This window comes from Cygnus olor, chromosome 2 (assembly GCF_009769625.2).
Source record: "Cygnus olor isolate bCygOlo1 chromosome 2, bCygOlo1.pri.v2, whole genome shotgun sequence".
Classification (NCBI taxonomy): Eukaryota; Metazoa; Chordata; class Aves; order Anseriformes; family Anatidae; genus Cygnus; species Cygnus olor.
This window is the reverse complement of record NC_049170.1, coordinates 62,041,946-62,067,569: the sequence shown is the minus strand read 5'-3', so window position 1 is coordinate 62,067,569 and position 25,624 is coordinate 62,041,946. Positions and strand designations below refer to the sequence as shown.

Below are 25,624 nucleotides of genomic sequence, written 5' to 3'. Positions count from 1 at the left end.
AAAAAAAAAAAGAATATTACAGTTTTACTATCATTTTCATTTGGCAACCACTATTTTGTTCTGGGCACCCCTGGGCCCAGGAGGCATCTTCAAATGCATCTCTAAATACCCAACAAACCAAAGAATCAAAGATTCATGTCTTATTTCTTCTCTAACCTTGCACAAATCTTGTATTAGTGTGGTGGAAGAATTGCACAAAGCAATGAGAATGCTTCTTGCCTTCTGAGGTTTTCTAGGAAGATGAATTTGTTTTCATGAAGCTTTCCTGACTCCATAATTATTTATTTATTTATTTGTTACTTGTGCCAGGGTTACAGAGTTTTCATAGACCTGCTGATTAATACCGAATATTGATTGATTCCTTACTTGCAAAACTAAGGGCTCTGGCAGCTCCTCCATGAACCCACTGCTGTCTGACTGGCAGCTGCTTGTTCTTGTCACCATCACCTCTGCTGGGGGAAACAAAAGGATGAGGCATCTAATAATGAAAATCATGCAATCTATTTGTAGACAGCAACTGCAGAACCAAAACCGCATATTATGTTTTTTAAATGAATTACTTGCATTGTCACTTAGTATCATCAGCAGCATATCAGTCACTTTTTTATTTCAGATGAGAAATATGTGGTTCCCATCTCACACATTACAAAATTTGCAATGAAGTTGCTGAAAAATGCTTGTTTTGTGGGTGGTCTCAAAACTCATCGTTGCAGTTTCCCACAAATGACATCATGGTTCAGCTTCTCCCCCAGGGAGACTGCTTTACAGATTCTCTAAACTTTTTTTTTTAAAGCTGTTTCAATTACCCTTTGCATCTTTGCCAGCTGTTGCTTCCAGTGTGTTAGTCTGGCCTATAGTTTCCCATACATAAAAATGAAGAAAGGCTTAAAAAATTTTGAAAAGTAGAAATGTTTTAGCTGCTATAGTTGAGCCACTGTGAGACTCAAAATAATGCCCCATGAGAGAAAGACCCTCCATCAGAGGGTACAACAAAGCTTGACCTTCAAGCTTTAAAGTCTGCAGAGTTAGAAAACCATGTTATCTGCGTATTTAGTGCCTGTTTTAATCCTGAAACATGTAGAATACAGAAGTAGCTGGAATGCTACTATAAATTACATATAGGGAAAAAAAAAAAAGGAAAAAAAGAATTAAAAAAAAGAAGCATAACTTTTAATGGAAGAGTAGTGCTGTTAGAATTCACCTTCTAACCTAGTCAAGACCAGGTGGCTGTAGTCAGGTCTGGCCCATTACTTACAGTAAATGCAATGCATCTGTTCCAACAACACAGTCAAAAGTGTTTATGTATTGCAACCGTCCAGTCTGTCCAGCCACATTTATATATCCATGCACTAGCTAGAGTACTACCCAAGGTATGTGATGGTGCACTCTGGGCTGATCTTTAGGCACAAGGTGAAACATAATGACTGGATTAAATGTCCACAGAGATAGTTAACATCATTGCCATTAGGCTACAGAAAGCCCTCCACGAGTCTCCCTGAACTCCCCTGGAAGTAGGTGTCATGTGTGCTCAGCTATCATGGCTCTCACTAAATAACATTCAAGGTATATACATAAACCAAGGCTCAAACCACTCTGAAAATCTGTATCTGTATTTAAAAATGGTTACGTAACAGGACCTAATGACCATTCTGAGTATGAATCCGGTTTCTACAATTTTTATGTAAGCAAAATAGAAACTTCCAAGAGAAAATAAATTTATGGTTGAATGAGAACCATCTTAAGCACAGTTCAGTCAAACCGCTAAAGGTGAAATCACCTTCATCTCAGTTAGGCATCTAATTTGCACCTACCTACATGTTAGATGTGTAGTTAACTAATATTCCTAGCGTAAAGACTTAAATTCCCCATTTAATCCATATAAAGTGAAGTCTTTGAGGATCTGTGCTGCAGATCTTTTCCAAGTACATTCAGGCACCTAATTTAATCGTTACATCCCACACTGACATGTGAGATCCTACCCAATGTGCCAGGCCATATCTAAGCTATGCATGCAGGTGGAGATAAGGGGTTTTTAAAAGATGAGATTTTTCTCTGACTCTGGAACACTTTATTCAAAGCCAGTGAAAATTTCAGTGATTTCCATGGAAGCCTGAATTTAAAATAAGACTTAGTGAAAACAAATACCGTCCTCCAATTCAAGGTGAGGTGAAAAGCTATGAAGATTGTCATAGTGCTCCCACACAGACTTCAAGCTGAACAGCATGCTCCCAGGAGAAATGCGATGCAGTGCCGCGTTGGGAAGGCAGGTCTTGCTGCAGGCTGGGGCTGTGTAGAAACTAGATTAAACATGATATCCTTTCAAATTAAGGCAGCTCAGTTTTAATGTCTGTATACGAGAGTCAAGTAAACCATGTCTGGTTTAATGTCTGTATACCAGAGTCAAGTAATATTTGCATAGTGGAAGGCAGCATTTGCGTACTGGGGAAACCGTGCTTTAGATTGGCCCAGTCCTCATCCATCACTTCATTTCCACTTTGTGTCCCAAGCAGGGAGGGAGTAAGTGAGACTGAAAATTAGAGCGTGGTTAATGCTGTCCTGAAAAGGAACAGAGTTTCCCTCTTTGTGAAAGGTAATAGTTTGCCAATAGTAACAGTACAGTTTTTCTCGGCAGGCTGTAGTACCTGGTGAGGATAGCCATAGCCCAAGTTTCTGCTAGGTCTCCCAGGACAAATTCCTTTAAATATCAGCTTTTCTGAAAATATCCAGACTGTATGCTGTTGCTAGCATCTAAAGAACTCTCACTGCTTAGAAGCAACAATTCCTTATTTTTAAATGAACTAAGTCTTTCAGCAACAGGAAGAGCATCTTTAGGAAGGATACAAGTTGACCAAAAAGATAGGAGGAAGGATCAGCAAAACTTGCATAGTATACTTTGGCATTTTTTAAATGTTCCTTTCTCTTTCAAATATACTTTTTTTTTTTTTTTTTCTGAGAGCAACTGCATTTTTTAATTTAAAAGACAAAGTGCAAAAGACAGTGCAAAAAATGGGTTAAATCACCTGAACATTAAGCAAAACATGTTTTTAATTCCAGTCTACTTAAACCACATTTTTCCCCAATCATTTGGTTCATCCAGTGAACCAAAATATCCATTATTCATGTAGTTCCACTCAGTTCTCTTAGTGTGTGGAGACACCCAAACCTGTAGAGATTCTGCAAATACATGCAGAGCATCACACAAAGGAAAGATAAAGTATGTTTGGAGGAGAAGTAGAGACGCAGACCAGTATTCAACTATGAGATAAAAATTACAACTCTGGGCCCTGTGCGGAGAATACATCTGGCTATGCTGGAAAGAGGAAACCTGAGAATTGCCCCTGAAGACCTTGGTGAGGAAAACCTTGGCTCTTCGCCTTTCTGTGCTAATTGAACTGGGATAGTTTAGCTCCTGCCTTCCATTTCTGTTCCGCCTGAATTTTAAATAAAAATAGGTTAGAGGAACTTACTAATCAGGTTGCTACTTCATTTTGTACCACATAAGAAAATACATGCCTTCCAAACCTCAAAGGTCCCACAGCTTTCCAACCATTTACTTGATCAATCCAATTTCATTAAGAGACTTTCTCTCTCCCCTTATTGGCATGCAGATACAGTGGCTTCTGTATTCACCAGCCTTCCATGCAGGATCTTTCTGAACCTACCGGGCTTCTAGGTTTACCACTAATGAAAGAATATTCCCTAATTAGTAAAAAAATAAGTGCTGGAGTGCAGTTCTGGGTTCCTCTGAAGACTCTGCAGCTGGTTTTATGTGGAGTTGGCTGCAAACAACACAACCTCTTTCTAGTTTCCAGCCTGGAGAATACTCACAACATGAAAAGATGCCATGAGAACTTCTGCATTGCTTGTAAATCATACTATATTTTTTGTATGTGTAGTGAATCACATTAACATGGATCAGTGTACTCCAGTGTTTGTTTTCTACCTCATTTGAGTATTTGGGGAAGCACAGGCACAAAAATTTCAAAGGCAAGAGCATTTGTGCAAATTTGAATTTTAAATTCACAAATTAAAATCTGGACTGCTCATCCTGTCATAGGAAATAACAAAATGGCCAATTGCAGCCTAGCAATGCCTTTTTTTTTTTTTTTTGTAGTTATTTAAAAGTTGCAGGACCTTGATGTAGTTAAGCATTTCTAAAACTATCTGTTATATACACGGGACTAAACAGTGCAGAGGAGCCACAATGTAGTCAGATATCTCATGAAAGTAAAAAAAGCCTGAAAGGCTTAGTCTAAATTTTTCACTTAGCTATATAAGCAAAGACAGTATGCAATCTCTCACGTGAAACTCTCAAGGCACTAGCATCATTACAACTTAAATGGTCATGTTAAATTCAGCAAGAAAACTAGATTTGGGCTTAAATCTATGCATAACGTTCCCACACCCAGAGTTTAGTGCACACACAAATACCTTGCTGATTGGGGCTTGAAAAACACTTCAGTTCAACAATAGTTTAGTTCAACAACAGTAGAATGGAAGTACCACTGAAGCAAGAGATAGAATGAATGAAAGTCACACCATGTCCATGGAAGTGCCAGAACTGAACAGATGTTTTCTTATGTTCTGTGTTTTGCTTCTCAAACACAGACATCAAATACCAAAGGCACCAAAGCTGCACAGCTCTACAGCTCTAGCAGAAGCAGGTGAAAGATGTGATGGCTCTGATTCTCCAAAATATTGCAATAAATAAATAAATAAATAATAATAAATAAAAAAATAGATAAAATGAATTGTTTCTGTCTTACAGGACAAAAAGCGTTTCAGAAATACATTTTTGAACAATACTTTCAAAACAGAAATGGGTTTATTTTGGGTACCTACAAATATCCTTCCCATTTGGACACACTATCCCTCCTGCTCTGGGAATTGTAGGTCTGTATGTTACCCTTAACAGCACTGCCCTGTCTATAGCATTACAAAAAAGGACGTTGCAGTAAGAGCTGGCTGTGTGCTAGAGGAATATGTCAACTGCACGGCAGTTACAGATGGTCCTGTCTTGTGATGGGAGAATTGCTGCAGCTTACTCCCCTCTCCTGCTACTGGCCACTAAAACTCCAATGAAAATATATATTTCACATAAGCCACAAAGAACCATTTTTTTGGCATTGTTACCCAGAACAGTAGATTTTCTGAAGCCCATTAAACCTTGTTGCACCAGAAGAAATTATTTTGTACAGTTTTCAGCATTTTAGGGAAAGAAATGTTGCTGTTCATATGCTGTTCCCATGTATGTGGCAAAACCATGCTGTCTTTCCCTACTTGGAAGTAGCTCCCTCACAGGCAACTGCATTGATTATTGGCTGTTGACTATGGACATAAGCGTTTTACTTACTGCTCCTGAAATGCAAAAGAAAAAGTCTTTTCTTTGTCCTTTTTTTTTTTTTTTTTTTTTAACTATTCCTGTATAACACCAATTCACTTTCCACATTGCAGAAAGGATGACGAACAAGTGAACTAAGTTAAGAGGGATTATTTATATTATTTATCTTCTAGCCAAACATAATACACAGCTCTACAACTGTCTTGCATGTAACGGACATCAGTATAGAAATACTTCTAACTATAGTGGTGCTGTGGGACTGATCCCTCTCTATACAGCTACATCTGTTTTGTGCAGCATTTCAGGAAAACAATCACCAGATGGCAGCAGCACATAAACCACAAATTTTGTTTCCAAAGGCCAACATAAACCACAGTTTTTAACAACATCCTTTGCAGAGTTCATTTTTCAATGACATTATAACAGAAATAAGATAAATCACCTTATTAGAATAGTCATATTCTATAGTCATAGTCATATAGTCATATTCTATGACTAGAATAGTCATATTATATGAAAGCAAATAATACACCCCAAAATGCATCAGATGCAGCAAAGGCACCTATTCTTATTCAAAACCAAGCATAGCTAAACGTGTCTGTCCCTTGCTCCCTTTGAAGTAAAAAATTGAAGGGGAATTCCATGCCAATCATCTAACACAGTGTGACTGGGTTACAGTACATTAAAAACAATAACAAAACTCTATGTAAGGTAATATCTGTTATTAATTGTGCCACGCTGTGATGATAAGTGGTGTACAAATGGCACAAAAGGGTCTGTGTCTGGTAGAGACGAACAGAATCTGGCTCCTCTGAGGAACTTCTTAATGCTTCTCAAAACCCCATTACCCCTGCTCTCACCCAATCTTCAATAATCTTCTCCCCATTATTGTGGGTAACACTGGTATATTTAAGACTTCAGGTATGCATCTCTTACCATGGGGGTGAAGCCAAACTCATTCTGAACAAGAGGGGAAGGCCCTGCAGCCCCATAACTGCCAGGAACTGCCGTAGGCCAAGAGTACGCATATGCTGTACCCCAAGGTGGTGAGACAGTGCCAGGGGAGATGAAAAGCAGAGGGCATGTGTCATGTGAAAGCCACAGATATTTTGATTCATCTCTATGTTCAGTCTGCAGTTCTTTTATACATGGGGTCTGGATGTCATGGCCATCATTAGCAGGAGACATGTGCCCAGCTCCAGGCATGCTCCCGCACCCTGTGACCGGGGGTGCGCACATGGTGCTTTGTATCCTCCTGTGCAGGCTCCTACTCCTTGCCCAAGGCACCGCTCCCAAATCCTTTAGGAGGAGATTGACCTATATGCTCTCCAAATATTAGCCGCGAGCACCTCAGGGAACCAGGTCAGGAAGCATTAAAGATGCAAACTGCACTGGCAGAAATAGCTGCATAGCAATTCTACGTCTACCATCAGCACATTCAACTTCAATTCTTGTCCTCCAAAACACCTGAAGAAAAAGCAGTTTTGCACCAGGTTCCAGCCAAGCTTTTGGCTTAGGATTCAGCATATAGGATGGTTATGTCTAGCACACTCGTGGCACAGCACAGCCAGCAGGCAGAGCACAGCAGCCTGGAGCTGTGCCCAGGCTGCAAAACCTGTCGCAGAAGTTGGGTGAGAGGACACACTTGGCTCTCTGATCCTGTAGCTAGACAATCACTGATACCTAAGCCACATACTAACGTGCTTTAAAACCGGTGGACATATTCACTGACTTAAAACTAGCTTCAGTACGTCTGCTGTACCCTACAGTCAGCACCGTGACAGCAGGTATAAATATACTCCATTGTGAAATGCATGGGGCTGGTGGGTGGGTTGTCTGGCTCTTTCGCTTGCTCGCATTACAGGTTGTCCATAGCTCATGTGTGGAAAGAAGCTTTGTAGAAGAATTGAATTAGCTGATAATATTCTGTTAAGCTGCTTGTTAAAGAAAAAAAAAATATATGTATATATATTAAAAAAACAAAAACACTTATTTCCTGTCCTTCCTACCCAAATCATAGATGAATATAGACAAAGGAAGTAGTGTGCTCACTACTTTTTGAATCACTGAAAAGGATATAATTATCTGCCTAGCACCAGTGAATTATCCTTTGCCTCCCCAGAGGAGATCAGAACTGATGTCTGTGGACTTCAGTGGCAGGGTTTCACCATTCAGAATTCTCCAACTTTGCCCTTTTTAAGAATACCTCTAGTACAATTTGGTTCCTGAGTCTGGAAACCCCCTTTAAAGTATTTAAAGTATCTGGGGACAAAGGTCACGTCAGGTTTGGTTATACAGCATGACATCATGAATCTCACACGCTGTCACTGAGAACAGCAGATGCACCCCTGCAAGCTGCCACGCTTGGGAGTAAGGCATCTGCCTTGCCTGCCACTCAGAGCTTCCAATTGTTTCTTGCTTGTCCTACACAAGAACACACTGCCCTAGAAATGATAAAAGTATAAATGAGTAATCTAAGAGCTGAATTTGACAGGGAAAGAGAGAACACTGTAGGCAGTTATCTGTGATAAATGATGTTTCTGCAGTCTGGGAGGTCAGGCGTAGTGATGAATCTAGTCAAAACCTGAAATTGCAGTCACTTTGACAATAGTCTTCTATCTTCCTTCAGCTGATGAAACAGCTTCAAACTTTGCCAGGTCCTCCTCCTACTTTTCCTTGAGAGTCAGTATTACTTCCATCTTATTTCAACTGAGCTTCAGCCAACTGTCATTAATTCAGATTCGTGCCGCTGCCAAATGTCGGGAGAGACGGGTGATGGTTGTGTCTGCTTCTGATGAAAATGAGAGGTAGAGCTGAATGTCATCAGCCTACACTGTAGATCATGTTACATCACAACTTCTCCCAGTAGCAGCTGCACAGAGATAATGAATAAAAAATAAGCAATTGCAGTGAGCCTTGTAGGGCTCCCTGCAACCGAGAGCACCTCATAAAAGGAGGAATGGCTTCTGGCAAACCTTACAGAGACCTTTGAGAAAAATGAGTGAAAAGCCCCTTTGTTCTTGCTAGGGTCCAGCAACTGCTGCCTGGTCAGCAGTGGTCAACACAACTGGGAGGTCAGAATACGTGTCTGGCTTTTGGGCATTACTTTGTAGAGGTCAACAGCCAATTATAGTAGCTCTATTTCCATGGTAATATCAATTAAACTTGTGTTCGGGAGGTCTAAGAGCGTTAGGCTTAGTAAGCCTGCCTCTCTGTGTCAGTGATATTTTCCTGAGGAAAAATGCTAAGTATCAGTCAGTAGATGACAAGTACGTAGAAGATCTATGGAATAGGAAACATGTTTCTCATCTGGAAAGAAATCTGATTTTTCTAGAGCACAAAAATATACCCACAATAACACCAATGTCCCCTTCTCAAAAGGGTCACTGACAGAAGGGGAAATCAACCCCCTCTTTTAACAGCCATGGCAAAGCAATATCGGAGCATCAGAAAAGCATATGTATGTTCTCACAAACCTGCCCTGAAGCCTGAGCAGGACATGAGGTAGGAATTACAAATTTTGTAACAAGGTTTAAGGTTCAGCGGTCAGTCTTTCAACTGGCACCATGAGTACAGCATCACAGAGGTCTGGCAAGGCTCTGACCCTGCTGTGCTCTGTTGAGGGTGTAGGAAGGAAAGGCAGAAGAAAAAAAATAGTAGAAAAGGTCTTCTTTCAAGGCCTCAGCACAGCTTTAGCACAACTGGATTTCGTTTCAGAAGTATTCTTGTTTAAAAGGCTATGGTTGTTAACCTAAATCCATCCCTCAAACTATTCGGTTATCCTCTTGGTTACCCAAGGTATTTTATCCCCCCCCTCCCCCCCCCAAGGTTTTAACAACAGCAGGTTTTATAACTTTCACTAGGCCATCTGCCTTAAGTATGCGATGTGTGCATATCCTTTCCCACCAGGATGAATCAGACTGCTGCAGCAGGACCTAAACTATGACGCATATGTGCAACAAAATGTTATAAATGTGCAGTGACTTTTAGGAATGTACTCACTGAAAATCATACAATCCCCAGTATTCCTGGGACAGCTGCTTTGACCCGAGGACTGTGGCCAGGGCCTCCTGGCACTGTTGGCAGGAGGTATGACCTCCCAAAAACCATTTCAGAAATCTGTCAGACTTCCTTTATTTGCTGCCCATCTATTTTTTGTACTGGTGACTGGCATCACCACCTGCTGGGTTTCCACCTTTATATCCATTGCTGAATTTGGATATATGCAGATGAGTGACACATGTCAAAGACCATGACAAAGTGAAGAAGCCAGTGTATTCTCAAGAGCAACAGAATTGCCTCTCTGAGAGGACTTCTTTGAGGGGATCAGGCAACTGAGGTTGTTTCTGTACTGGCAGAAGATACAGGAAGGTTTGAAAATTCATAATTTTATAACTTTGCCTTTCACCTTTTCTCTTTTCTCTCAGCCTCTACTTTCTGACAGTTTCTGCTTATTTCTGGGATCACAGAACTTCCCCTCAAGATGTCTTCAGGCTACAAAATGCATGAAAACGACGCAGCTTCCTCTTAATCTCCCTTATAGGTCTCTAATGTAAAGAAATAGGAAGGAATGAGAAGGCCTTTAAATGGTTCACATGCAGAAGATGGAAAAAATATAGATTTTACCATCATAAAACAAATGAAAGTAACACAAAGCAGCTAAAGAAAGCAGATGACTCCTTTGTGCCAGGTCACCTGCAGAAGATAAAGCTGTTGCAAACAGGACTTCTCCTCAGGATGCATAAAGATTAATATCCAGGAGCAACTTCCACAAAAAACACTAATAAAAGCAAAACTTTTTATTTTTTGTAGAAAATGCAGGACCCTCTGAGTGTTCTTGTTAGTGAAATCTTTGTGGATTTTTTTTAAAGGACTGGAGATTTTTTTTTACTGTGAAAATATCTGTGTAATGTTAACTCAAATGAACTGTGCTATGACTGCTTCATGAACATATAGAAGTGTATTATGGATCTATTACTCATCATGTTTTAGGAAGGGAGACCCCCTATGAGGAAACTGTATGTGATCATTAATGGCAAATCTTAACATAAATATCAAGCAGTACCAACAGAAGAGTAGTTGTAGGAAATTTTTAAGTTCCAGATTTTGACTGCCACTTTAGCAAGCGACCTCTTTGGCTGCCTCTTTGCCTTTCCTTATTCTGTTATTAAAACTAAAAAATCATTGTGTTATAAGTGAAGAAAAACAACATGATGCAGGCACTACAGTAAATAAGAAATTCTAAATAACAGTTCACTTCTTTACATTGAAAATAGAGAGAAGTACCTGAAAAATCCTATACTCTTCGAAGCATAGGAAATATACACATCTTTTCTTCTTGCACTTTTGAAGACATTACTCCTTCAATTGCAGGAAGACATTACAATGGATAACGAATAACAAACAGGATTCACGTTCTTGGCACTCTGTCAATTACAAGAAATGCCAATTGCATTCTGTGAATATTCCCATGGTGCCAAACCATAAGAGGAGCCGGTGAGTAGGAGGAGTGAAGGTGTGATAATTGAAAGAATTGCCACTTGATAAGTCACAGGAGCTAACGCGTTAGCTCAGCGTGCAGGGAAGCTAGAACATTCCCAGCTGCTGCAAAAACTGGGTGTATGCAATCCCTGGCACCACTCGTTGGGACAAGATGAATCACGAATGCTTCAGTAGCGAGCTACCATGTCACAGGGAGCCAGATGGAGGTGGTTACTTCCCTGATTGATTGCCTCTTGGGCTACCAAGGGCTTTTCCAGCAGGCTAATGCCTTTCTGTTGGCACTCGAGCTCCCAGGAGCAGCATGTCCACTCGGGTCAGCACTACACAGGAATTCTTGCCTCTTGGGCATGTGGCCATCCCCGCAGAGGGAGAGGGAAGTAAATAAGAAGCAAGGGGGAGCGGGTGCCTACAAGGCACCCCCAAGTAACACCGGCTTCTGATACCTCCCTCATAGATGTGGCTGCTAATGAATTTTCAGGCACGTGCTGAGTTAACAGGGGTGAAAAACGCTGAAACATCCTTTAGTTAAACCCAGTGCTTTACAAAGGCTAATTGAAAAAGGAAGGAGCAGCAGGGGTGGGGGGTGGAACAAGGCAGAAAAGGGGATGGAGGGGGGAAAACAGCTCTATTTTTCAAGTGCTGAATGTGAAATCCCTGCAACAGATGAGTTTACATGCAAGCCTGCACCTCATCAGGGCAAAGATACAGTGAGTGGAGTCAAGTAATTTTCCTCTGCACGCAGCATCCCCAGCCCCTTACCCTGCCCAGCCAGCTTTCTCAACTGTGAGCTTTAGAATATAAACAGCCAATAAGTAAGGACAATAACTGTAGTTCCTGCTGAGAGCTAACTCTGCCTGTCATGCATTTGCTGGGTCCTAATACAGGACAGTGAATAAAGCTTCATTACAGAACAATGGAGTTAGCTGCCAGAGCCTACAGATTTGAATAAACAACAAATAAGCAACATCTGCTCCAGCATATGTGTATGGTAAAAAAAAGTCACAAAATAAAAGAATTTGTAAATGCCAAAAGCAACACTAAACTGCCAGTGCTACTGTAGAGTGAATTTTTAATTGCACATGCATACAGGCAGGCTGTGGGTATTAGTCTCACATATGTCTGGTTGCTGCCAACCTGGGAGTATAGATGAATTTAATTAAATAAGGATTATCCCTTCTCCCCAGTACAATTACTTATTTATAACAATGATAAAATTGCCTAATAAAAAAGATTGTAATATTTTTTAAAACAGAGCTAGAAAACACTCTGCTTTCCCTGTAAGTCATTCAGGGATGTTTGGGGGGTTTGAGCGTCTTTTAAAATTAAGTCTCAGCGTTCTGCCAAGAGAGAAGGAAAAAAAGCCTTATCATAAAGCCTACTGCAGTTAAACAGCCAGAATCTACATTATGGAGAAATATAAAGAAGACACACAGCAGCCAGGGAATTGGCTTTCATGGGGCGTGTAGAAAATTAAGCAATTGGACTAAAATTGAGGCCAGGCTACAGAGCCAAGGGACAATACCACTGGGACAAGCACTTCCATAAGTCACCCGGCTCTAATATGCTCCATCTAGGCAAAGCAGTCTGTTCCTATCTCTCTCTATTTCTTCTCATAGTGGGCACCTCACACTTCTCTGCTTAGGTGAGATCCCATTTCAGCAGGGTCCTGCCAGGCTCTCCCATCTTCATCGCTGCTCTCATAACCCTTTCCAACAGAGCCCACAACCAAATGAGAGTGGCCTCTTATGGTATCAGGCACTGCATGAGCTTTGTAAAAGAGGCAACCTATGCCCCAAAGGATTTACAGTCCAAATCTAATTTCAGACATGCTCTCCTGGGAGCTGAGGTTTTCCTTGCATAGGCTACCAATGGAACCTGGACCCTGTTCCCTACTGTCTCCTTCTTTGAGGACCCCTGATTATCAGTCTGACACAAATTCTGCTGATTTGGTAGGAATCTTTGTAAGGTCCAGGTATTATTCACTACTAACAATACTGCATTCATAATCGGCAATTTTTAGACTGCTTTTGTGGTACGCAGCAAATTGAAGTTGTAGTAAGAATCCCATGGGTATGGAATACGCATGCCATTTAAGAGCAGTGGGAAAAAGAGAGAGAATACAAATAAAGCCCATAAAAAAAGACTGAAATTGGTCTTTAAATTTAGGCCAAGCATCAGTAACTCTAAAACAACAGAGGAAGAGAGATTCCAGTGTTTAAAAAAAAAAAGTCTAAAATAGTATTGTGGTGCTATGAAGGCATAAATCGTACATAAGTGCAGTTTACTTGTATAATATATTGATCATTTAATTGGAGGACAGTCGTACCGGAATTAGAAACAAATTATTACTTTCTGCACTCTCTGTTATGAAATTACTACCAAGTACATGCTTATTCCTATGACTTAAAAGACTACTCAGTTATCTTTTTTTTTTCCTTACATCATGATTAATATACCTATTTAATTTCCAAAATCCTTTAACTAATGCCTCTATCATTAAATAGCACAGTCATTTTTACAGCTGGGCAAAGAAAGGAAAAAAACATTTGTAAGAATGATATCACATTTTGATTTTTTTTCCCATCAGGATATGTCCACATTCTCTTTTGTTCATTTCTCAATGAATGTTTGGCCAAATGGTGTTTTTCATTGCACATGTCCTGGGGAACTGCTATTCTTTGCACAGATACTGCTATGAGCACTGGTATGAGGCTTGCCTTTGTTCATAAAGATCAAGACACCCATCAGAAAACAAAATCAAAACAACGTCATGTAACTCAGGTGACAAATCACAGAGCCTGCATTGCATCAAGGACCTGACATTAAGTCCCTTCATTGGAGTCACGCAGTGATAGACTGAACACATACAACCCTGCCAGAAGATGTGCCATAGGTATGCAATCTATTACAAAACAAACAAACAAACCACAACAACAACAACAGAACATTGAAAATAAAAAATAACCCCCTGTCATCCAAAGGATTCATTATATACTCCATCATATTTACTCAGCTCTACCAATTACCAAGAAAACCCCACACACTTTAATGAAATTGCTGGCCTAATTGAAGTTAGTGGGACTTATGCCACTAGCTTCAAAAGGCTCACTCCTGTACATCCAGCTGTCGCTCCAGCCAATGGCATCCATGAATGATCAGCTCCAGTGGATATCTGAATTTTTTTTAGATATCTGTGTATGAAGCTGGGTTGCTTAATTATTTGTGCCAGCTCTTCAAAAGTGATATAACACAGTCCTCAAAAGTTGAGGGCTCACCAGGCTTTCACCTTTGTCCCTTGTTGTCTGATTCTTGGTATTTATTTCTTCTTTCATACAAAATTTCTTTTCCACTAAAAAAATAAAATAATAAATGTAATAGTCCTGTTCTAAGCACTGGTTAGCAAGGGTTACTATAGAGCAAGGCCAAATGCTCCCTGCTCTGGAGGCTGAACAGCCGTCTTCTCCAGTACCACCACCCCTGCCAGAAAATGCTTCTCAGGATCCAAGCTCATATTGCCCCAGATGACAGTATAACATCTGGTCTAACAGCTTTGTGTTTAATCCTTTCATATACTAGTCAAACAGCTATTTCCTAACATGATTCAATGCTATGTCTGCTCATGTGATGAGAGTCTATGTGATAAAGGGGACTCAGATGATGGACTAGAGGCCATGCTGCCACCAGAACGTCCTGGTTGCATAGCCTTGGTTGAACTGCATACAGAGTGGTTGCAGAGCTGATAACTCCAACCTCCCTGTTGACTTATTTCCTAAGATCCTAGGATCTGAGATCTGACAGATACCGGGTCATTCAGATCTGGCAAATGAGTCCCTGAGTGGGAGTGAAGCTTTGGTGTCACTGGTAAGAGCAGAGAGGTTTGCTTAAAGCATCAGGTGGAGACCCCAAACCCTCAGAGCTGTGCATATGAAGTACTCTCTTCAGGTGTATGCTCTGTGTCTTCCCTGACAAGGTGAGTACATTTTACAGGCCTGTCATTTATCAGGTCTAGACTGGCCATGCTAGATTGTTATGTCTAGAATAATGCATCCAATGCCAGAGGTGATAGGAGCGGAGTGGAAAAACATATTCTTAGAAGCTTTAGAAGCAACTACATGGGAACACCACTTTAAAAACAAATCTGGCAAAATGTCTGTTTCTTAACACTCACCTGAAGTGGTGTCAGGAGCATTTCCACATGGAATTTCATCGTCAAAGCTCTGAATCTGAAAAGGAAGAGGAAAAATTCTTATCTATGGTGATGATTATTGCCAGGGACAGGGAGGGGGCTGGAATAAAAAATATCTAGACATTTCAAAGTGAAAACATTAAGTCTTTCAGATGGTTATTTTTTTGGTTGTTTCCTTTAAAAATACATATATATACAAATGTTCTTGACATAAAGTAGGCTCTAGTCTCTGAAGCTTCCCACGCCTTCCTCAGGTAATCAATACATGCATGTTCCTAACCTGTAAATACACTAACAATCTTGTCTGAACAGCCTCAGAGAAAATTCCCTAGAAAAATTTATGACTTAGTAGAAGAAACCCAAGGAAATGTAGCCATATGGAGGCAAAATCTTGCCAAAGATTTTATGTAGAGTGTATGTAAGGTCAGATTTCTTTTTTCCTCTAGGAATTAAGATCTATTTGTCTTTTTCATGGTATCAATGGGAACACCGTGTCATGATACTGCATAATCCTCCTTCAGAAAAATCCTTATGGAAAAAGGGACCCATTACACAAAAGTAATGCATACACATGCATGCTAGGTGTGGGTTAGATGCAGTCTGCAGCTCAAGACATCTCTAAATCCCTCTTTGTCAAAGGCCAGAAAGGGAAGAATCACTCGATACCCCTCTGTTTCTTATTCTCTTCCCTAGACATCTGCTACTGGCCATTGCCAGACTAATGAGCTAGGTGGCCCAATGCTTTTAGTTAGTATATGGTTCTTACAGCCTTAGTTTTTTTAATGATGTGGTAGAGAATACCCAGAAGTTAAACAGTGTATACCCAGTCTAATTTGAACTTATAACATTCATAAAATTGTCTTAGACGTCAAACTGAGGAGTACGCTATCATCTGCATTCACTGCCCTGTCAATGTTTTCACTTTTGCGTGAACCTCTAGTCACAGAGCTGCAAGTCCAGCATGATAAGTACTTCACAAAGATATATGGGCTACTTTGGGACTATAAATTTGCTGTGCTGGAGATCTCTGGGAGAAACCTTCTTCCCTATCAAAACTAATAATCAGGCCCTTGCTCTGACTCTTGAATCAGTTCTGCAGATATAAAGGCTGCACCAAACCTTTCACAGAAAAATACCCTTGGAAGGGACTTGAAATGATAAATATCCTTTCCTCAGGAAGAATGCCACCACCTTAACCTGACCTTTTCCAATACTTTCAGAACTGGAAAACTTTTTTTACGCCCCCGACCTTTTCCAGCCATTTGCTGTTCCTTCCTTCCTTCCCAAGTTCCCTAATTTTTCAGGGGGCCAACTGTCTGTTTTCTCCTTATTTCTTTGCTTCTTACAGAGGAGTTGTAAGACCCCTTCCTTTTCCTCACTCTTGAAGGATGGCTGGAAAGGATGGATGAATGGGTGGATGGGTGGATGGATGGATGGATGGATGGATGGAAAGGGAAGAGCATTCTTGTCAGCATCCCAGTGAGTCTGTATGATTGGAGATTATCCTACTGTAGCCTTTTTTCTGCAGTTGTGTGGCCAGAAAAACTGCTGCTGACACAATTCTAGGTGTAAGAAAGGGACTGGCAAGTATCCTGGTCTCCGCTACTTCATGCAGAACTCCACTGACAACCCACTGTTGCTAAAACATATAGATAGCTGTGCATCCTGGACTTTGCAGACAGCAGATATGAGAACAAGCTGTTGTTCTGAGTTAGTCTGTTTTTAGGATGCTTAGCTTACGGAATGATAAAATATTTCAAACACTGCTATAAAACCAAGGCTAATTTTGTGATGAAACATTCTGAAAGAGCACACCAGAACATGAACACAGGGAAAAAAGAAAAAAAAAAAACCTGATTAATGACTGGATCTGTAAAAATATCCTTTACCATATGTATTAGTGTTCCTGCAACTTCCTTCTATAAAACACACACAGACACACAAAAAAACTAGCGTTGCATAAAACATATTGGCATCTTACACTGTCATACTGGTTGAATGAATCTTACCTCAGTAACTTCAGTGCCAACTTCTTTGACAGTATCCCAACACAAAGACAATTTAAAATAATCAAAACCCCAATGAGCAGTATAAATCCCACTGTTTTTCCCCATAATGCTACAGCATGGTGTTTGAAGTAATTTACTCTAGCTTCCATCCTGAAAAAAGAATCCAAACTTATACAATAAATATGGGTAGGGAGACATTGCTAGCATGCCATACACAAAAATCTACCTCACCTCTTCCATTTCAAATGAGTCTGGAGGCTTGCAGTGTAGGCCTGCTGCTTTTTTGAGTGTGTGGGCCAGAAGCAAATGTGTCTCTCTTCTTGGCCTGTCTTTGGCAGGCACCTCACATGCAGAAGAAAGGTGGGGCTGTTTAGTCACTAAATGTGATGAAGCCCAGGTTTTCCCCGGCAGAGCTGGTGGACACTGCGATACTGGGTATGCCGAGGAACCTTTGTCTCTGGAGGTTTGCTCCTGGGCCAAAGAACCCAAGGTAACGTGCGCAGAAAATCCCGCCTGGATTGTTCCCCTCTCAGCAGTATCTGCACAAGGGGGAGGCTGCTCTTTCATGCCAGGCAGATGGACTTCCCCAGGTGCCAGCGAGCCCTGTTTCAGTAGCGCTGTCTGCCGAGAAGCCCGTCTCAGGAGCTGGCCTATTCTTCTCCTTTTCGCTTGTGTGACCACAGCTCTGGTCTTCGCAGCACCCAGGAGGTCAGTCTCAACCCTGCCAGTGTCCTGGTCCATGGTCTGTTGGGTATTCACATTAGTCAGCAAAGACGAGAGGGCACTAGTGACGTGGTCAAGTACTTCCAGTTGTCGAAAACATCCTTAAGTTTGGCAGAAGGGAAGGTAACATAGTTATTAAAAAATATAATTCAAAACAAATAATCAGGTACAATGATTATTCAAACCCCTCACTGCCAAGAAACATACAAAGTACCTGACTCAAAATTGGTTAAAGTTTTCCATTTGCTTCCAGAAGATCCATTCAGGCTATATACATTTCACTCCACAGTTCTTTATATCAGACAAAAACTTACACAGTGTTGAAATCATTGGGTCAAGTACAGCTGAATGCTGTGTGAATAAAGGTTACAGAATCCAGCCTAAAATTCTCCAGCTGGCTGGACCAGACTCAAGTGCCATATTTGAGAACTTATTAAAATTCATGTGATAAGGTTATTAAAATCTGATCTTAAATATTTACAGCTGGCTCCTGTCCAGATAACTGAAAAATGTATATATCCTAATAAATATATACTGATAAAAATTGATAATACATGCTATGTCCTTGATTTCAGAACAGCACAAAGCAAAACTCTTATCCCCCAGAAACTCATAGAGGATATTGTATAGAGGTTACCATTTATTTTCATTGTACCAAGCTTTTGTAATTTCTGCATCACTTTTTCCATAGCATAACATTTAAAAAGAAGTGAATGATGTTTTCCTTAAGGGATCTTGGACATATCCATCTCTACAACACTATCGAGTTATTTATACAAAGAAATTAAACACATTTGCTTGTGCATTATGTCAGCACCCGACCTGAGGCAATGAATATGTCACCAGGACTTCTACTTCCTTGAGAGATTCATTGAGGACAGTAGATGGCAAAATGCTAACATTCTTGGCTGCCATTTCTCTTAGAGAGCAGCCAGATTTACTGCATGCAGGCTGCTGGTAATGCTGCCTCACCAACAATTAGACAACATGGGGATATTTAACATGGATCTGAGTCAGTCCTCTGCATCAGGGACCAATACAATGATGTATAATTCCTAATAGTAACCATATCTCAAGAATATTATTTTTTTTTCCCAGATATTGTCTGATTTTTAACACTGGAAGATATTGCCATTGCTGACACTTTTTATGACATGGTCAAAAGTGTCACCTGATGCTTTTTAAAGGAGTTACTGATCTATTAGTATACAATTTTAGATAGTTTACATTTGCGTAAGTTTGGAAAGTCACAGTAAATCATTTCTGGTTTTGTACATCTACTGTGCTACCACATGCTCTCCATGCAAAGCCATTGTAGCCTCAGTATTTTATCTGGCTCCCACTACGTCAGGCCATAAAAATGCCAAGTGCTAATCTCCTTTGAATGACAGTGGAAGAGCAGTCCAGACGTTCTGATTTGAAAAAGAACCAAAACTGCTGCAATTTGAAATAGTTTTTACACACTGTTTAGCTTTGATAAATTATATATAAGAGATTGTGACACCTAAGGAACAAATCAAACAATGAGCAAAATGATAAATGAACAACAACAACAAAATCCCCTCACTCATGTGCAATGTCATGAAGAAATTATGTCAGGGACAGCTTTGCTTTGTGGACTATTTCTTTCCAGGCAAGCTGTTGCTTTGGTTTCTAAGGGTGCTCCCGAAGGAGCACACCTCAAATAGGCAAGAGGCTGATATGAACACTTCAGTTTCTTGAGCCTGCTGTAAAATGCTCTCAATCTGCACCACATATGAAATACCGAAGGATGTAACTGTGTAACTGTGATGTAACTGTAACATTTTCACTAGAAACTTCAGAAGAATCAGCAAATGGCTTTGCCATGAACAAGATCAATGAATCTTCAGCTGAATCTATATCTTTCAGAGCAATTCTAATGAATTTATAATCTACCATTTTAGAATTTAGGAGGAGAAGCTCACAGTTTTGTTCCTCTTTCCCTAAATCCGGTATTACATAGGCTGACACAGTTATCTGCATAAAAGATTTGGAAAGTCTTCAACAGGCTCACAGAGGAATGAAGGAACACAGTGTTTCCAGAGCCACTAAGAACTTTTTGGTCAACTTTTTTTTTTTTTTTTTTTCCCCTCAGAGCAAACTGCAGAATTTGGAAAAAAAAAATCAAAAATTTCAGTGGTTTAAAAAAAAAAAAAAAGATATATCTGAAATTGATGTTTTTCTTCAAGAAAAATCAAAATGAAATTTCAGCGTTTTCTACTTGTCATATGTTAAAATATTTTCCTTTTTCAGATTGTTTCTTTGTGAGCCTTGGCAATACTGCCATTGCTTGAACCAAAGCTGTAGCTCAAAGAATGTATTTAGCAATTTACATTTAATTTCTCTTCTAGGGATGGGTTTACTGTCTGATATATATCTAGTGATGTGTGCACATCCTGCCTAGCACAACTGCTCAACTGTGGTTGTCACAGGACAACCGTATGTCATGGAAAATAGTGTCTGCTTAATACACACACCACAGAGGAGAGTGAGACTTGAACAACTCCTTCAGTGAGGTGCTTGCAGCAGCTGAGACACCCAGGTCAAGGTAATCCCAAACCTGAGCACAGGCTGGGTGACAGGTTAATAAAGAGCAGCCCTGCAGTCTCTCTCTGCACTGGCACTAGCACTTGCGGGTGCTAGTGGATGCAAAGCTAAACATGAGTCAGCAATGAGTGCTTGCAGCCCAGAAAGCCAAGTGTGTGCTGAACTGCATTAAAAGAAGTGTAGCTAGCAAGCTGAAGGAGGTTGTAACCTTCTCCCTCTGAAGAGGTAGGGGTTATTTAGCGTGGAGGAGAGAAGGCTCCAGGGAGACCTTATAGCAGCGTTCCAGTACCTAAAGGGACCTACAGGAAGATAGCAAAAGACTCTTTATCAGAGAGTGTAGTGATAAGACAAGGGGTAACAGTTTTAAACCAAAAAAAAAAAAAAAAGTAGGTTTAAATTAGATGTAAGGAAGAAATTCTTCACAGTGAGGAAGGTAAGGCACTAGAACATGTTGCCCAGGGAAGCTGTGGATTCCCCATCCCTGGAGGTGTTCAAGACCAGGTTGGATGGTCTTTGGCCACCTGATCTAGTGGGAGATGTCCCTGCCCATGGCAGAGGGGTTGGAACTGGGTGATCTTTAAGGTTCCTTACAAACCCTTCTATGATTCTATGAAATAAGTGAAAAACTCCTAGGGGGGGAAAAAAAAAAAAAAAAAAAAAAAAGTAGATTTAGATACCACAGTATAGAAAAGTGGTACTTTTTTTTTTTTAATTGTCAGATTTAAACATTTCAACACTTTGAAACTAAAATGTTCATAAACCTGAAGTTTTGAAACATTTTTTGGAACAACACAGTCAGAAGCATCATTATTTTTTACTTAATGTAACTTCTGATTCTCAAGTGACTTTATTCCACCAGTTAGGAAATCAAATGTTACTTCTGATGACGTCAGTAAAATTTTCACCAGTGAGTGATGGAGATAAGCTTTTCTTTTGGATCTGAGCTACCAAAAGGGTGACTGACGTTTTTGAAAATGCATCTTATTTTTGTGAACTGAACCCTTCAAAAACTCTCTCTGACAACGCCGAAGAATCAGCACCAAGCAAGGAGACAATTAACAAATAACTCTATAACAATCCCCATGCATTTTAAAAGGTCAGATCAACAATGGAGCAGCTCTAGAAAACTATTTTTGTCACAAGCAGGGAAGAGGCAAACAGAAAGAAAAGGATTGCACTAGGAAATGAAGGAAATATTAAAGTGGAGAGATCATTGCTATGAAAGTCATCGGTCCCTCTCAGGTTCCTCCCCTTCTTTTTCCCCTCCAGGTTTGTTGTCACCCATACTATCTATTATCCTCCCCATCGGTCGCTTTCTCAGACTAACACGTCATACTAAATCAGTTAACTTTCTCTGCTTTTCAGAGAAAAAGAGAAAGTAAACTGACAACGAGATAATCTCTCAGGCATTCACTAACCCAAACTAAACACTTTCTGCAGAAAAATGAGAGCAATTCAGGCTATTTGCATTGAAATGGTTTGGTGATTATAAGCCAAATGGGGTGACAACAACTGAATTGATCCAGCATGTTTTTGGGAACAGTGGTTTAATACAGCCTTGAAGTCTCTAGAGATGGTATGCAGTCTGTCTCATTTTGGCACTTTCATTTCTTTCATTCCCTGGTGAGACAGTCTTCCAACAGTAAAGGGTATGAGGTTCCCTAAAAGGTTTTTGAAAACGTAAATGCCATGAAACATCGCTAGACCCGAACTTTCTACTTGATTTACAGAGGAGGATCTTTTTCTGTGTCTTCTTCTGGAGGCCTTCAAAATCACCTATCTTCTTTAATGCCATTACAGGGCTTCTGCCTTAGAAGAGTTGGCGCATCAGGTGTCTGAAAATGTAGGTGCAGCATTAGCGTTGAAGGCAGGTGGATCAGATCCCACTCTGTAAGTGCAATCTATTTTCAAAGCTATTAAACGTGAATTTTCCACCCCTCCTTCTTGCTATACACCTCACTGCAAAATTATTGGACAACCTAAGGTTGGCAAGATTAGAAAGAACAGTTTGCAAGCAAATGCCTTGAAAGTCCATTTGAGGATATTCCTCATGATTTTGTACACTAAGCCAGGTTCATTCCTATTAGCAGGAAGTCTTCTCCTGGGACACCCGTTGTAGGAAGGTACTTGTGCTAGATTCCCTACATGGTCACTTAGACTGGCTTGTTCTGAGAGGTGTTTGAAATAGTGGCTGGATGATGTGAGGTGCCTGACTCTCTCCACTCACTATAGAGATGGAGAGACTCTGGTGATTAAGATCCTTGAGACTGTGCTTCAGCTAAATGCCTATAATTTGATGCAAGGTTTATGAGGTTAATCACCACATATAAGGAAACATGTAGAGTCAGTGAAGAAAGAAGAGGTAAGCATCTCTGAAGGGTGTGAAAACCCCCTCCCAACCTGTCAAAAGCAAGATAATATGTTCTGATGGACATTGCACCCACTAAAATAGAAATTCAGACCTTAATTAACTTCACAGTAACTCCCCCATACAGATAAGCCACTAAGTGTACTAAGCGTGCTCCCATTGAGAACTACTGCAAGACTAGTCATTAAATTCACACTGTGGCTTACCACTGCTTGCCTTCACTGTGCAAACTCCTTCCCTTGGAAGCTTTTTTCTCTTATTGACTCTAAGCTCTATACCTTCTTCCCTGAGATCTTCATCCACCATCTACTCATACAGATGATCTCCATTCCTCTCTCTCTCTTTCAGGAGTTAGAGAAAGAAAGAGTGAGAGCTGAGAAACCTGTTTGATGTGTCAGTTTGCTGTAAATATTGAAATGTGTGCATGGGGCTTGCTATAAAAAAAGAGAGAGGGGGGAAAAACACATTTTCCATGATGCTCTGACATTTGTTTCAATTCTTTTTCCATCCATACTGCTTCTTTACTGTAATTTTAAATGGGAATGCACGGACTATGCAAGAGATCTTGCTTCGCTGAGCATCTTAAGTAAACAGAAGATTTCAAGAGCCATCTGGCTATCCTGTGCAGCAAACATGAGGGGAAATGATGTCAAAATTGGACTTTTCAGATGGGCGATATACTAGAGAATTAACAATGCTATTTTAATGCAGATATATCTTCAGGGTGAGGACCTTGGATTCGTTTCTCAACTGCTAAATACACAAAATGAGAACTAAAACCATCTAAAACGAATAAAAATCAAGACTGCATGCTTTAAATGGTGCAATTTTATTGTGCTTAAAATAAGATCCTCATCTATATCTTAGGGCACATTTGAACCACAAAATTGTTAGGTTCTAGCTAGAGATTTGTGGGTCTGATACACAAGCTTTGGCAGCCCTTGTGACGGGAGGGGGTCCTGCTCCCACAGAAGGGAAAAAGGAATGCGAGCCCACATCTGGCCTGGCTGAATTCAAGATCCTGAGTGTTGGTTTAAACCACAACTGATGGCAGAGACATGTGAGTGTGCTGCTGGTGAAGCGGCTGAGGCAACAGAGCCATGTTCCGTTCTGCTGGTGGTTATGTTTTAAAATGCCACACACTGGCAGCTAGCTCCAGCAGATAAATCACAGCCCACAGCTGAAGAGAGCTAAACTGTATTTCACCCACGTTGGGAATTGTTATTGCTCCGCAGGGGTGCATGAGGATTCTTGATGTCTCCTGAATATGTGTCCCTTTTTCATGCATTTTCTCTCATAAGCCTCTTCTTCTCTACCCTCTTAGTCCCCATGCTGTTTGTTTTACCTCCTGGCCGAAATTCTGCCTTTTGCCAAAATGTCAATGCTTACCATATAGGTTTGGCTGCTCAATATCCATCCGCTGCTTTTGAGCTTCCAAAAAGACACGGATGTTGATCCCTTTTGCCACAGAAGCACCACTGAGGAACCGAGGAGGGATTTTAGTGCAGACATCAGGTTCTTCTGTACCAAACCCCAAATCAAGAAGAATCTCCACTGGATCCTTTTCCCAGAGTGCCAGCCATTCAGTGATGCTGTGGTGAAAACATCAGGATTATTTATACTACTGTCTTGGTACCACTTTTCTTTCAGCAACTATTAGACTTGTTTTTGTTAAATAATTCTCTTCCCTTCTCCCCTCTTGTGGAGATTGCTGCTTAAGTGAAAGTAGTCATTTTCAGTCACAATGCTACAAGTAACACAGGTTTCTTCCCCCAGAGGTATTTGGTGGCATGGTATCTAGAGAGCTAAGCAAGAAGAACGTTAATAAAAAGAGTAGGTTTACAGCTCTGTGGGATAATTTCTTTCAAGACACAATACAGGTAAGATGCTGCAGCTGTCATAAGACCTTGTAGCTTTTTATCTTCCAATGAATTCAAAGCACACTGCAGTTTCAGGTGAGTTTGTTGTTGTTGTTTTGTCTGTTTTGTTTGTTTTACTGGTACAAATGCATTTGAGATCAGACACTTGTTACTAAGAAGGTCATTTTGATCTTGTTAAAATAAATGATGAGATGTTTTTTATGAACTAAAACTTGAAAGTGCATGCTCAAAATTGTACTCATATCCGTTGATCACTAAATGGGCTAATTCCGCCTATTCTTAGCTGGAAATACATGGAAACGACTAACCTCTGTGGCGCACCTGTGACAGAGTGGGCAGAGCTGAGACTGTTGCATCTTGACATAACCAGACTTTCTGAAAACTCTTGCAGGGATCTGGTTGGAAAAAAAATCAACAATGAAAAGTGTTTACTCATGTGCTCCTCTGGGATGTCATTATGATTTTTTCCTACAGTAAACATTTGCATTTTGTCTTGGTTTATAATGATACATAATAGCAATGCCTTAAAAGAAGAGTCGGCATGGGAGCGTGGCAATACGCTTATTCTCAAGAACAGTATGTTACAGTAGGTGTGAGAACGTAGGTGTGAGGTACCAGTAAATGCTAATTATAAAGGTGGCAGAATGGCTCACTTTTGACAGATGGTGAATCTTTTGGGAACCTTTAGGGAGCATGGTTTCTCTAGTCACCTACTATAAGAGATGCAATTACTCTTAACAAAGTTTTGGAGAGACAAGGCACAATGAGCTGGAGCAGCAGGAGTGGCATCTGAGAACAATTCTTTACTTAGCTTCCCATTGTGTTTGTATCCGGTAATCTTGCAGAGAAATATCTGTTTTTGAGAACGTGCTCATTGCAAAAGGAACATTCTCTGGCATAGCTATCTTTCTTAACAGGAACGATGGCATGCTTTTGTTAGACCCAAGCTAAATTTTACCTACACGTACCTATCAAGATCAGTAGCAAACGTTTATATACAGAGGAAACATTGATCCATTTTTTCTCATTGCAGGTTATCCCTCAGTT

The 25,624-nt window shown here is 40.4% G+C and overlaps 1 protein-coding gene across 1 annotated transcript in view; it reads right to left on the bottom strand.

Annotated features, from left to right (window-relative positions):
- ITPRID1 (ITPR interacting domain containing 1) overlaps positions 1–24,951 on the bottom strand; it is a 36,595-nt gene extending 11,644 nt beyond the window's left edge. Inside the window, exons 1-5 of the mRNA XM_040549135.1 lie at positions 24,886–24,951; positions 24,087–24,289; positions 17,270–17,862; positions 15,012–15,066; positions 367–449 (exon numbers count right to left, since the gene is read on the bottom strand). Coding sequence (XP_040405069.1) covers positions 367–449; positions 15,012–15,066; positions 17,270–17,862; positions 24,087–24,289; positions 24,886–24,941 — 990 coding nt within the window. The 5' untranslated portion in view covers positions 24,942–24,951. The remainder of the gene's footprint in view (positions 1–366; positions 450–15,011; positions 15,067–17,269; positions 17,863–24,086; positions 24,290–24,885) is intronic.
- Positions 24,952–25,624: the final 673 nt, after the last annotated feature.